At 38.5% G+C, this 14,754-nt stretch overlaps 1 protein-coding gene across 13 annotated transcripts in view; it reads left to right on the top strand.

The window, feature by feature from the left end:
* dysf (dysferlin, limb girdle muscular dystrophy 2B (autosomal recessive)) overlaps positions 1 to 6,616 on the top strand; it is an 88,076-nt gene extending 81,460 nt beyond the window's left edge. For 12 of the 13 annotated variants that reach the window (XM_028039160.1, XM_028039171.1, XM_028039169.1 and 9 more), the window contains 5 exons: positions 213 to 312; positions 3,086 to 3,258; positions 3,942 to 4,051; positions 4,470 to 4,617; positions 4,738 to 6,259. In XM_028039160.1, the coding sequence (XP_027894961.1) occupies positions 213 to 312; positions 3,086 to 3,258; positions 3,942 to 4,051; positions 4,470 to 4,617; positions 4,738 to 4,797 (591 nt within the window). In that variant the 3' untranslated portion in view covers positions 4,798 to 6,259. Of the gene's footprint in view, positions 1 to 212; positions 313 to 3,085; positions 3,259 to 3,941; positions 4,052 to 4,469; positions 4,618 to 4,737 lie in introns of all 13 variants that reach the window. The other variant, XM_028039159.1, reaches the window with a different exon arrangement.
* The last annotated feature ends 8,138 nt before the right edge of the window (positions 6,617 to 14,754 follow it).

Genomic DNA, 14,754 nt, shown 5'->3' with positions numbered 1-14,754 from the left:
TTGAACCTAGAAAACAGAATTAAAAGCTACATTGTGCGCAGTATTTACTGTCTTAAAGAGACAGTACACAATGAGATGTCACATTATGCTGGTAGACATAAACCCAAAATGTGTACCTGAAATGTTGAAATGATGCTTTATCTGCATGTTATGCATGGAAAATAAAAACATGATGTTCCTAATTATGAATCTTTTTCTTGTTTTCTGTGCAGGAACATTTCTGGAACATCGATAAAACTGAAACCAAGCTGGCTCCTAAACTCACCATTCAGATCTGGGACAATGACAAGTTCTCCTTTGACGACTACCTTGGTAAAAAAAAACAAAAAAAAAACTCTAATCATTTATGCTTGTTTTACCAGTGTAGTTTACACCACTAAAGTACCATCTCACTCTGGAAAATGTTGAAAAATCCTACACTCAGCTTGGTATAAACCTCTGTGATCTAAATGTAGAAGCCCAAGAAGAAAGATGCAACAATTAAAATGATAAACGAAGAAGAAAAGTTAGGAAAATGTGCTTAGAACTGCTGAATGTAACTTTTATAACAGATATTCTTGTTGAAGAATATGTCATCATGTTGTGACAGTTTGTTACCAAACAATCTGTAAAAAAAAAAAGGATGGTGTGCTAACTAGAAACAACCAATCAGAGCCAAGAGGCGAGTCCCAGTGCTGCCAATCACCCTAGAGCAGTCTGTTGCGAATGCTAAGGCTAGTTAGCATATTTGCTAAGCTATTCAAGGCTAATTTAGCACCTGAATGCGAACATGTAGCAGCAGCACAGGCGTCCTAAATGCTAATGTCAGCGTCCAAAGTTCACATTTATAGGAGTTCCTGAAACATTTGAAAACTAAGTTGCACCAATTTTATGGTTTAATAACATAAATAAAAAATTAAAAACAAAAAATATTTCTGTTGTTGAGCTTATAAGATTGTTTATTCAGTAATTTAGTAGCAAAAAGTGGTTTTTGAAGTAAAAATGTCAATTAAAATGCAATTAAATATTATTATTTAATTGCTTAAATTGCATTTATTTAATATATATTGTGAACGGCAGTAACAGAAAAGTAAAATATTCTCCACTTAATAAATTTACTCTGCCGTAAATTTGGATTTTTCTGTTTTAGATTATTGCCCAACAAGAACATTTAAAAGTGGTGGAAGTTGCACAAATGTTTATTTACATTTATTTAAATGAAACCAGTTTGTTTTAAAGATCATACCAGTTTTGTTTTCATACATTCCTGACATTTTATTTCTGCTGCAGAAACTCTTAACTGCATCCATATTATTTTCCCTCTAAGTGAATTAGAATCACATATTAGAGCCTTCTGGGAGAGACAGACACTTAAGTCAATTTGAGTTTGACATCCAGACAGATTTTCCTGCTTTCTGGCAACGGATTAGGGTGTAAACCAATCCCAGGAACCATATGTGCAATGTACGGACAGCTACTGTGATAACATTTATCTTTAGAATTAACACTCTTTCATTTCCACTGTGTCGGCACTTTTGGCCGGGAGGGAGACGCTCATTTTAGTTTTTTTCTCCACCGAAGTCAAGCTGTCAAAATTTTGCCTTTCCTTCACCCCTGACTCTGCCTCAACCCCGTCTCTTGAAATAACTCAGTTCGCTCAACAACAAAAAAAAGAAAAGAAAAGAGAAGTGTTCTGTGCTGCGGCTCGTTCTGTGCCGCGGCTCGTCCCTCTGCGGTGGCAATACGATGAGGAAGATGAAGAATCCAGATTCGGAGCTGTTCCTGTCTGTCACCGTCTCGCTCGGCTGCGGGTGTGTGGCCACCTCAAAGCATTTTTTCCGTGCCTGCCTGTCTGCAGCTTGTCGGCTCGAACCGCCGACAGTTAATCTTCCTGCGCGGTGTGAGGGTCAGACGCGAGCCGCTTTCCTGCAGACACGCTTCTGAACTCCTGCTAGCTCTGGAAAAACACTTCCAGTGGATGCCTGGTCTTAATGCAGACCTCCATACTTTATGTCAACAAAAACTAAAACTTTAATAACCAGCCTTCATCGCAGGATCACCTGTAAATCACTCACAAGCCAATTAATCATCATACGGACCAAGAAATGGATGTAATAAAACCAAAATCTGGGTTTTACAAAATCCGTCCTTGCTAACTGGGATCAGATCTCAGTTGGCCTTTCGCTCTGGCCTCATCTGCTGGATTTACTGTTCACTTCAGACCCACTGTAGCTTCTGTTGATCTTTTTCCCTGATTGGTTTGTAGCTTGACTCCCAGCTTGACTTCTCCGATTAGCAGTTAGCTCGATTCTAATTAGCAGTTATATTGATTCTGAGTATATGTTAGCTCGACTCTAAATAGTTGCTAGCTTGACTTTTAGGAGATTCTAGCACTACTCTGATTGGTTGACTCCAAGTAGTCTAGCTACCTTGGAGGGGTTGTTTGATCTTTTACCTTCCCAGTCATAAATTAGCTTCAATGGTGTTTTTATTTTCACAACTACAAACTTGGAAAATGTAACTTCCCAGTGCAAAGAAAACACATCAAAAGTAGCGGTTAGCTTGGCTCTGAATAGCTGTTAAGACTCCAAGTAGTTGTTGATTGCCAGGCAGGACAAATCTAATTAGCATTTAGCTTAGCCCTGATTTGCAGTTATTTTGACTTTGAGTACCTATCAATTTGACTCTAAATCGTTGCTAGCTTGATTTTGAGTAGCTGTTGGCTCTGATTGGTTGTTAGCTTGATTCCAAGTATCCAAGCTAATCAGTCTGTGGTTAGCAAGCAGCTTGAGTCTAATTTTTAGCAGTTAGCTTGACTTTGGATCACTCTTAAGAGTTGCTAGCTTGATTCTGAGTAGCAATTAGCTTGACTTTTACTAGCTGCTGGCTTGGTTAGAATCTGATGTGTGATGAGGTTTCTGTTCATCAAAGTTTCTCCAGCAGCGGCACCACAAACATGTAATCCACCATTGTTGGTACTTATCATATGTTAGGGTCATAGGTCAGGTTAGACGTTGAGCTAATATGTCAACCTTTTCAAAAAAATAGATGTTTTTTGCTCTCCAGATGAATAATCTGGTCTCAAAATTGCTGTAAATGTGTTCAGGCCACGTGGCGATGGACCTGAACCACATGCTGCGTCCTGCTAAGTCCCCAGAGAAATGCACCCTGCAGACACTGGACCAACCCACGGACAAACTGGTGTCTCTGTTTGAACAGAAGACGGTCAAAGGGTGGTGGCCCTGCACCTGTGAGAAAAACGGGGAGAAGATCATCGCGGTGAGGAAACAAGCAGGCGCATTGATTTCTGTGTAACAGTGTCGTAGCTTCAGAAATTTTATTCTTTATGTAACGACTTTGACTGTTCGGCTTACGTTTACACTGAGCTTCTTCTGCAAATAAACAATGCAGAGTAAGATTTTAATTCCACTATACAATCTGTTACGTATTGAGAACAAAATAAAACATGTTACTCAGCAAACAGTAGACAATCATAAACTTAGCTACTAATAGAAATAAATCTCCAGTTTTATACTTATCATGGACCATGGTATCTAAATCAAGGGAATATAATCATAAAACTGCTTGACTGCTTTAAGGCATTAGCTTTTAACAGCCTTTAGCAGCTGCGATCTAACATCTTCTGCAAAGATGCTAATAGTTGCTAGCATTTATTCTAATGGTGGTTAGCAGTTGCACTCTTGGTAATTAGCATTTAGGCTAGTAGTAGTTAACGGTCACATTAATGCAATTGAGCATTTAGGCTAATGGCAGTTAACGCTCACATTAACAGTAGTTAGCATTAAGGTTAATGGCATTTAACGTCACACTAAGGGCAGTTAGCATCTAGGCTAGCGAAATTACTCTAAATTCTTACTGGTGAATGTGAGTTAGTGCCACAAAATAAACAACCAAAACATTACTAATGAAATAAGAAAATGTTGGGATATCTCGTGTTTCAGGGGAAGGTGGAGATGTCTCTGGAGATAGTGACGGAGCAGGAACAGGAGGAGAGACCAGCCGGGCTCGGCAGGGACGAGCCCAACATGAACCCACACCTGGAGGAGCCTCAGTGAGTCCCTCAGACATTCAAACATCTGCAGAAAAAATGAAAATATCCCTTCCTCACCTTAGCTCCTCTGCATCACATTAACAGTAGTTAGCATTTAGGCTAGCAGCAGTTATCGGTCATATTACTGATAGCATTTAGGCTAGCAGCAGTTATCGGTCATATTACTGATAGCATTTAGGCTAGCAGCAGTTATTGGTCACATTACTGATAGCATTTAGGCTGGCAGCAGTTATTGGTCACATTACTGAAAGTTAGCATTTAGGCTAGCAGCAGATATCGATCCCATTACTGAAAGTTAGCATTTAGGCTAGCAGCAGTTATCGGTCACATTACTGACAGTTAGCATTTAGGCTAGCAGCAGATACGGTCTGTCTTACCTCGAGGCCGATGCTCCTCTTCCTCTTCGTCCTCCTAACAGGCGTCCTGAGACGTCCTTCCTGTGGTTCTCCTCCCCCTATAAGACCCTCAGGTTCATCGTGTGGCGGCGATTCAAATGGTTAATCATCCTTTTCATCATCCTCTTCCTCATCTTCCTCTTCCTTGGTGTCTTCCTCTACTCCTTCCCGGTGAGTTTCCGTCTGTTTCCCTTGGCAGAAGCAGAGAACAAGCTAAACTAATGCCAAACAGACGTAGAAAATAAAATATGTCCTTAACATATTTTCATCTTTTTTGTCTGTTTTTATTAGAACTATGCTGCCATGAAGATGGTTGGACCGTTTGGACCACCCAAAGCTAATGGTCTATGAAGAAGAAATGTGAGAAATAAGAACAAAAAGTCAAAATTATAATGGGAAAAACATTTTTGAAAGTGAAAATCATGAACCAAAACTCTGTACCTTTATTATATCCCCTACATCACGACCCAACACAGATTTATTTTAGCGTGCGCTAACACTCGGTTCTCTGATGAAACAATTCAGAACATCTGCATGATAAAAAAAACAAACAAAAACATTTTTAATGCATTAAGATGCAAAATCAAGGCAGGCAGTAATCCAAAGATACTTTATTTATCCGAAAGAGAAATTAAATGTTGTTGCAGATGGGGACGCTGTGGTCAGGAAGAATCTCCACTACCAGTCAGTCTTCCAATGCACCTGTAGAAGCCTCTGACTGAAGACTGTTCCATGACATCCTAACAGCTGAATAAACAGGAAGCAGAGGTGATTTTCTACAGTATAACATCCTGAATGACATCGATTGTTTTTTGCTAGCAATGCTAATCCACCTAATTTCCTTTGCTGCTCCGCTTTAAGTAAAGCCGAGCAGAGAGATGCTGGAGTAGGGGATATGATGATGTGATTCTTCTCTCTCTGCCTCCTTTTTCTACTCCTCTTAGATTTGAGGTCAAAGTTCAGGTGTTATTTGAATTTTTGAGATGCTAAACAGCTGCTTTTAGTTGTAAAAACAATACTTTGTTGCTATGGTTACGGATCATAATTGTCCAAAAGTAGAAAAAAGAAGGAAGAGCAAAAGCCTAAACTGTCCAGACTTGAAATGTTTCAACCAAATAAATTTTGAACAAAAGTAAGATGTTGGTTTGTTTTGCTCAGAATCTCGGTGAGGTCACATGATGCGTTCGGGTGTTGTGGGATTTCTTATTAGAAACAAATTAATATCTCCTTTATTAGCATTTTCCTGTTTGCCTTCACTTAATCGTCTTTATTTAATTTAACATTTTTGTTTCTGCCTCTTTTGTCTCTTATTGTTAGTCGCCTTTCTACTCCAGGGGTGTTCAATGTGCGGCCCAGGGCCATTTGTAGCACTTGCTCTGATTTTTTTGTGGCACCCAACTTTTCATTTTTAATCGTCGTAAAGTTATTGACATAATTTGTTTGCAATTAAAAATATTAATTACAATTCAAAGTATTGTTTTTACAACCAAACTTTTAGAAACTTTCACTGAAAAGTTGATTGATCTGAGCATAAATCAGCTCTTATTTAATTTACTAAACTCTTCTAAATATATAGCAAGTATTTTAGAAAAAGTGACCCAAATCCTGGTCTTGAATACATTTGTTCATCTCATCAAAAAATAATTTAAAAACTAAATTTTAATGTAGAAAATTATCAAAATTCTTGCTAATGAATGAATAACATCAATTTCCTACAAAAAAACCTAAACAACCACGCTGCTTTATTCACTTGATTTTAGTAATTTGTATTTCATTATTATTTTATTATGGTAAAATAAACACTAAAAACAGCATGTTTAAGTTATGTTCCGTCTTTGAGCTCAGCTTAAGTAACAGTAATGTAGCCTAGCATAAACCTGTCATTATCCGGCCTCTCGGTCCTCGGGGTTCAGCAGGTTAAGTCTCGGATTTGTTCTTGTTGATCTCAGAGCTTCGGGTTTATTAGTTCAGAGATGAAGCCAGTTGATATGAACTCATAGCATCGCGGTGTGTAGCTCCTACAGCAGCGCCGGTCCAATAAAAACAATCAGAAACGTTTGGATAGTTTAAACATAAAAAAATTCCTAACAAATCTTTCCCAAACTGGATCAAAACAGCCTTTAAATTTACCAAAATGTTCAGAATCAAAAGACTAAAAATAAGCAAAACATCCAGATTTGGGAACGTAGCAGGATGCGTTCAGGCGCAGAAACGGTTTCGTTTGGTTTAGGCAGTGGGGGGGTGAAAACTTTACACTCAGGTTTTACATTAGCTAAGTGGTGGGCACACTTCTGCTAATGCTACTAGCGCAATCCTAATGCCACTGCTAAACACAAAATCTTAATTCATTTTGGTTTAGTTTCTAGAGCAAGGATCTTATTTAACTTGAAATAAGACAAACTAACTCAAAAGTTAATTTTCAGGAACATATAGAGGCTTGTTTTATGTAAATAATTCCTTAATATTAATGAAAAAGTTCTATTGACAGATTATAGCCAAATTCAAGGTCTGCATCCTTGGAAGGATCGGTCTACGTAGACCGGGTCCTACGTGATCCAGGTCTAGCCTCCACCAACTGTCCCCGCCCCCACCTCAGCGTAACTCATGTTGCCTAGCAACCGTAACAGCGTGAAGCAGAGAGCGGCGAAGAAGAAAAAACAACGGAGCTCAAGTTTGTTTATTTGTCGTGCATTACTCCTGATTTCTGTATTATTCTTCACCTTTTATTGTAAAGGCTGTTCCGTAGTAAAAAATAAATCTGTTAGTTTGATTCTAAAATGTTCAAACATGTATTGCACATTTCTACCAGGAATAAATATAAGCAAATTATTCATTTTCAAATACTCTCCAAATCTTGGATAAGCCGTTACAGTTAAATAAAACTAGTATGTTTGAAGGCTTAACTTTAATCAATCAAACCGATTTGCTCAGGAATAAATTAAATACTTTAGTAAACCAAACATTTTACAACTAGATATTACCTGTCTGGATAATATCGGTGTTTAACTTCCACTCATTGGGGAAAGCTAGCGGGAGTTTTTATAACAATGTATCAGGAGTCAGGCGTTCTCCTCCGGTTTACCGAACCTGAAGCTCCCGGCCAGCTGGCAGCTGGCGAGGGGAGCTGGCTGTTAACGCAGCGGGAGCAGACATGTCCGAAAATATCAGAGCAGGTTACGTTTTGGTGAACCGAGCAGATATTTGAGACTTACACACTGACATTCTCGCCTAAAATTGTTGTACAAAATCACAATGTTTTTAGTTGTGTCATTTAAAGTGTAATATAACAAAATTATTTGCCGCTCTTCACCGCTATTGTTGCTCTTCCTGAACGCCCGGTTGGGACCCGCAATGAATTATGGGCCGTGAAGGATACACCGGACCCATCCTTCAAATCTGGGGAAAAGAAGGACGCATTTGGAGGCCGCATGTGAAGGAGTCTTTGAATTCAGACAGGCCTTGTTGCCACGCTATGATGTAATCGGCCTACAAATCCATCCTTCGAAGGATGCAGACCCTGAATTCGGACACAGCTTATTTCACTTTTAACATGGGGAAAATGTCTCGTTATAACTGAAATAATCCGCCAGTGGAACTAGAACTCGGTTGCTAGGTAACGGGCTGGCCTTGGCTGGGGTTGCTAGGTAACGGCACCAATGGAACTAGAACTTTCTCATCAATATTAAGAAATTATTTACTTAAGACAAGCCTCTGTATCTTGCTGAAAAGTTGTTTGTAAGTTAACTTGTCCTATTTCAAGTTTACTAATGCATTTTCACTAGAAACTAAACCAAATTACTTGGTAATATTCTGTGTTTTTGCAGTGCAGAGGTTAGCCCACCACTGTTGAAAGTGCTTTTTATGACAACAGATTTAAATATTTGCAGGGAGTATTTTGTGTTCTTGTCTAGAAACACTAAACATCCTTTTTTATTTAGACAATCCTGCTTCTCACTTTAACTTCTTCAGATGCCTTCAAAAATTTAAACTCAGAGCTGTTGTCTCCTGATTTTCACGGCTGTCAGTGAATGCAACGTGCCTTGAATAACTGATGGAAAAAAGTGACCTTAAGAGTTGGTTTTATTTTGAAAAGTTATGTTAGATTTTGTGTTTCTGCATGAGACAAATCTCTTTGCTGTTGTTGCTGTAAAATATGAAATGATTGAAGGCAAACAGCCAGAATGTATTCTGACATGATGTGTGTCTGACCTGATGTATCTGCAGAGTTGTTTCGTCAATATTATCAATAAAACCGATCAATCTGTTTCCATCCATGAACCTTTGGAACTTTATCTGGATTATTTTGGTTCTTTTTCAGAGATAAAAACGCTGATCTCCAATCTCAGTATAGTAGAATGTTATTTTAAGTACCATTTTTTTATTTAAAAAATATTTTTTACTTACTTTTTTCCTATTTAAAAAGTATTTGAAGTTTACTTCTAAGAGGAAAAAACAATAATAAAAAAACATTCCCTCCAAAAATCACATTAGAAGATTAAAGCAGTGCAACAAAGTCAAATAATATGGGAATATTTCTGTTATCAGAATAAAATTGTGTTGCCAGAATAAAGTTAGAAAAAAATCTGAAATTTAGTGCTTAATCTCAGAATTGCTCTAAAAAACTTTTTCAAAAATCTTTCAACTTTAGGAAATTCAAAAGTCAGAAATTTAATGATTTTTTTCTAGAAAATTTCTAGTTTTTTTTCCTGCATTTTGTTGGAGCAGATTTTTTTTTTTTTTTTTTCCTCCGAAGAGCTTTTTGCGGCGCTAGTGGCTCGTATTTTTTTGGTACAGTAGGCAGACAGGAAGGAGGGTGAGGAGAGGGGGGAAGACATGCGGTAAAGGTCGTCGGGACCGGGAGTCGAACCCGCGACGTCCGCGTCGAGGACTAAGGCCTCCAAACGTGGGGCGTGCTAACCCCCTGCGCCACCACAGCACGCCCCTGTTGGAGCAGATTTTTGACTGAAATTTCCTATTTTTTTCTAGGAAATTACTGAGATTAATCTCAATTTTTGGCGGAAATGTACTCCATTTTCCGTTGGAGGTAAACTATATCACTTGAAAGCAGATTAATTTCTCCAGGTTTTCTGCTGACTTTTTTTTCTGGCACAGTAACTGGTAATTTTGGTCTTACTTTGGCTAAATTACATTTCAGGATGTTCAAAGCAGCAGGTTCTGCACAGTTTAAACTCTTCCACCCGTCATCTTTTGATCCGGTTTAGCAGTAAATTGGTAAGAGGCTGGACGGGTCACCAGGTCAACATGGAGGCCGGTCAGGCTGCGACGTGGTTCGAAGGTAAACTGTTTGGAGATGCTGGTTGCTAGGAAGAAAGTGTTTCGCTACCTGACCTTCATACAAACCTGCAGCGTTGGCTGGAAACCCTTCATGAGGGATTCCTCTCAACCTTAATTATTACTCTGTCTTCCTTCCAGCCCACAACCTCACTGTTTCCCCCCCATTGTTGTCTTTTTCATGGTCAGTCCTCAGGGTGCCGTTAGGGTGACCCTGAACTACCGGTGAACCTCTGACCGCAGGTTGTGTTTGCAGTTTGGGTGGCCTGTTTTCACTCCACCGTCTCTTTCATTTTCCAAGACCTTCAGCCTTTTTTCCTCCTTCCTGACTCCATTCGACCTTCTGTTTCACCGCTCAGTTGATTCTGTAGTGGTTTTTTTCAGCCTTATTGAAATTGGTTTATTTTGTAAAACTGTCCCATGATTGCAAACCAGATGTCACTACTGGCAGAAACGACAGGAAGTGGTAGGAGGATTTTTTTTTTTTTCGACAATGGCAGCATTTCAATTGCAAATGTTCGCAAGAAGTAATGGAGATTAGCTGCGCTACCCCTGAAGCGCTAGTCATAAACATTAGCCCCGCTAACACTAAAGCTGTACATGTATACAGTATTAAATGGAAGCTAATGCTAAAGTGCTAAATTCAACAATATGTCATTTCCATTATAAATTTGCTCACAATGCTGTCAGTATTCCGCTAATGTTGAAAAAACACAATTTGCAGTGTTTCCATTTAATATTAAATGCAATTAAAATCAAACGTGAATAAATTTGTTCAGTAATAATATAAAAAAAGAATTCAACAACAATCCTGTGACTTTTGTGTGAAGTGAAAAAAGTGTTTCCAATGCAGTTTTGAGAAATAAACCAATTTTGATACCAGGTTATAAAGCTACCTGGTAAAACACCGGTAAAACACCGCTAAAACATTTTTTTCTAAATTAGCATGTTTCTATTAAGCAAATGTACTTTTTGTCACTTCAATTTTTGCAATTCTGTGGTCAATGGAACCGTAGCAACCCTGGCTTTCTTTATTACACCCACACATAACAGAAAAAATGTCAGGTCATTCATTATCAGCCAAGACATTCATTGGATTAACTGTTAGCGTGAAAATCACAGTAATCTTGATGATTTTTCACAGGACATATATTTCCATTAAATTGTGCTAAAAAAAAAAAAAAAAGAATTTAAAGGAAATTGTGAAACTATCGGGTTCTTGGTATACCTGGGTGATGAACCGAAAATTAACCACACCAAAATTTATGACGATGACCACCGCCATTTAGCCCATGTCAGTACTTTAGGAATTAAAAACATGAAAAGATGCTGTATTTATTGGCTGTCTAGGTACTCTATGCTCATGTCCCTTTAAGACGCTACAGTACGTCTTTAAAGTCTATAGTCACGTGACTCCGCTCCGTCCAATCTGTAGTAAGAAGTGAAAGAGACGACGAGTTAGAGAAAATGGAGGACATTTCAAACGTTGAAGCGGCGGCGTTAAAGTTGATCGAGGTAAGACTGTTTGGTTGTCATGGCGCTCGTCTGGTGGCTGTTACGTAACATGAGTTTTTAATTTAAAAGCAAGCTTATTTAATTTTCGACTTTTCATACTAACGAATTTCTATGTTTTGGTGGAAATTTACGCATACGTTTTGTTGCACACTCGAACAAAAGGGATGTCGAGACATGCGGTTGTTGTAAATTTTCTTTACTTTCCTTTTTTTTCTTGAAACACGAACAACATCCATAATCCAACGTGCGTCACACTCAGGCTGCTATCTACTACTCGGCTTCTTCAACACCGCAAGCACTTAGGACCCAAGGCTGCCCTACGCGCCTGTTCAAAAGTGATGCTTTTCTAAACTCCTTTCACTCTCAGCCAGAATAGTTATCAACATCTATATGAGTGTACAGCTTCACATGGACAATGAATCGCAGTGCTTTTAAATAACAAAACAAAGCAAAATATTCATAGGAACAAGAATAGAATCATGTTAATGGAAGGGGGGTCCTTGATCTAAAGTCCCCAGCAACTGGTCCCCCACAGTTTTTTGTTGTTTTTGGTTGGTTGTTTGTTGTTGTTTTTTCGATCCATAATGGCCCCTCAGATTTTTGCAGTTCATGTGCATGAAAACTTTTCTGAAACTGTCCTGTGTGTACAATATTATTTTTTTAAAACTATGTGTATAAGGATATTTGTTTTTATAAAGACCCTGGAACAACTTGATGTCTTTTCTGGTTTGCTAATATAAAAAAATGATAGAAGATAGAAAATAAGTGTGTGAAGTCATTTGTAATCAGGCATAACCAAAATGTTGGGTTCTGGCAAACTGCAGGTCAAAAACATTTTTCCCAGGTTACATAAGATTCCATTTTAGTTATTCTCAAAAAATAATAATTTAGAGAGATTATTGTGAAATTGGATGTGTCTTCTGGTCCAGCGTTGTTGGATCTCCTGCGTCTGCGTCTCCCGACCCCTTTTTCATCCTGTAGCTTAATCTCTTTGCTATGCTATCAAGTAATATCATAAAGTGGAGTTTATTGAAGAAATATTTTGTTTTATAGGTGTGTCTTAAGAGGAGCTTTGAACATGCTGAGGTCAGAGTTCACCTCATTCACCAGACACACAATGGAAAATGGCTGGAGGGGAAGCTTGCTAACAGGTTTCCAGTTGTTTCATTATCGCCTCTGAGATGAAGCCCACAACTTCAAACACGTGTTGGCAGTAAAACCGTAGTAGCCCCATCTGTAGCTGAGATCAGGGCTTTCACACCGTCAGGTCATGATCTCACCTTGCAAACTTTCTCACAAACATGTGCTGAGAGATATGATATCAGCTCGCAAATACTTAAAAGTGTGCAGATGTGCATTAACGACTCGCACTGACACCTCTGGGGGCGTCCAGAGGGCAGATTCCTGCCTCGATGCCGAGGTTAGTAATTCAGCTTACAACCTCAATTAATAAGATTTTTGGCTCAATTGCAGTAAACAATATTTTAATGATTATTGGAAGTAACAAAAATTTACTGGACGATAAATTGTCCCAGGCGTTATTGCGATAAATGACAATATTGTTGTTTGGAGACCATTTTCATGTAATACATAATAACGCAGAAACACATTCTCAGATATCAATAAACTTTAAATTCTCAGGAACATTTTTTACCTTTATTTTCTCCACCATTTGTTCCATTGAAGCATCAACAAATATTAATAAATTTGAAAATATGATTAAATGCACTTACAGTGAGCAGTTTAGTGATACAATTCACACCTCTATTTGAGTGGTGTCCTAAATAATAATTTCATTTACCTGAAATGAATGGCTGTGAAAAAGAAATATTTCCTGTTGTCACGTTTATCATTACCATAATAGCACCACAAAATATTGTGATAAAACTTTAACTGCCCACCTTTACCCAGATGTTTTTTGTCAATAAGTTCATGTTTTTACGCGTTTTGAAATTAGCCGTTTCAAAAACTTTCCACAATGTTGAGCCACCTTCAACTGGCACTGCGCTGTTACCTAGCAATCCCAGCAGAGCTCTGCCCATTACCTAGCAATCCCAGCAGAGCTCTGCCCGTTACCTAGCAACCCCAGCGGAACTCGAGCACTATCTCATTATCTAGGAATGATTTAGTGTAAAAAATGCATTGAATACGTTTCGTATTGCCCATAGACCTGTCGTAACCTGTTAAAAGAAGCACATTTAACGCTGAAACAAGCTTGTTCAGGTTTTATAACTCTGAGGCATCAGTTTGCCTGTTTGCCAAACACTTTCTCTTTGCAGCTGACGGCAAGCCAACCTGTTCTGCAGGCTATTTCAGATAAAAGCATGGTGTTTGTTTACTTATTAGGACTCCCATTAGTTTCCACCAAATTGGTTACTAATCCTCTTGGGGTCCGAGTACAAAAATACTCCTTTATACACAAGATTAGTCACATTTTGTATGTGGTGGTACATGTAATGGGAAGAGTCATGTAAGGTTAGCTTTCCTTTGTTTCTGTAAAATTAATTCCTGAATCGTTTGACAAAATTATGTTTTTTATGCTAGTTTTATGCCACAAAACCCATTATCTACCTGAACTAAATGAATGCATTGGGGTAAATACAAACTGCAGTTTTATATGTTTTCCAACTGCAGAGATTATTGCTATGTAACCAGTGACCCCAGTTAAAATGGATGTTTTTAAACTTTATCTGTCATGCGTGTGTTTGAGCGGTTAGGTGTTACCGTCAGGCTAAATTGGCCTTTGCTGTTGTTCACTTTCTGTCGGTTGTAAACTCATTTTTACACACCAGGCTCCTCTCATTAGCCGCTGTGTTAACTAGCTCTGAGGAATGCAGTTTGAGCAGCTCAGTGGAAAAAGCTGTATAATTTAACAAGATGCTGATCACCAAATTGTTTGGGGGGTTTCGTCACCGTGAATTAGTGGGCTGGGATGTTTTAACAGACCTCAGGTGGGGAAAGAGGGTGGTCTGCTACCTTCCCAATCCTGCGGTTCATCTCTGAAACCTTTGGATCTGATCGTTTTGATGAGGATAAGTGGAAACGTTTGAAGTGGTGACATTAAGAAAGGCACTTTGGGGTCTTTAGCTTGACATTATTCTTGGGAGTTGTTCTGAAAACCTCAAAGCTTGATGTTAAATTCCCTCAAAAATTCAGGAGAAAACATCCTTTTTCAATGGTTCTGGTTCTGCTCTAAGGTAAAAAATCAGATCAGGTGTCTCAGAGTAAAACCTGATTTTAAATTTGGTCTGATAGTGATGGCATTCTCTTTGAAGGAAGTACCAAGAATGCTGTGTTTCCATTTACTTAAGACTCTCTTATTTAGTTCGGTTTAACTTGACAGCCACTTGTTTCAAATGAAGAGTGTCATTACAACCCCTGGTTTATACATGCAGTATCAGTCGTCACAAATGATTAAGATTCTAAGATAATTACTACAAAATATTATATTTACCAGCTAAAAAGTAACATTTCAAGACATGCACGACTAGTTGAAGATGT

The sequence above is a fragment of the Xiphophorus couchianus genome, chromosome 14, assembly GCF_001444195.1.
Source record: "Xiphophorus couchianus chromosome 14, X_couchianus-1.0, whole genome shotgun sequence".
In the NCBI taxonomy this organism is placed as follows: domain Eukaryota; kingdom Metazoa; phylum Chordata; class Actinopteri; order Cyprinodontiformes; family Poeciliidae; genus Xiphophorus; species Xiphophorus couchianus.
This window is presented reverse-complemented; position numbering and strand designations above follow the sequence as displayed.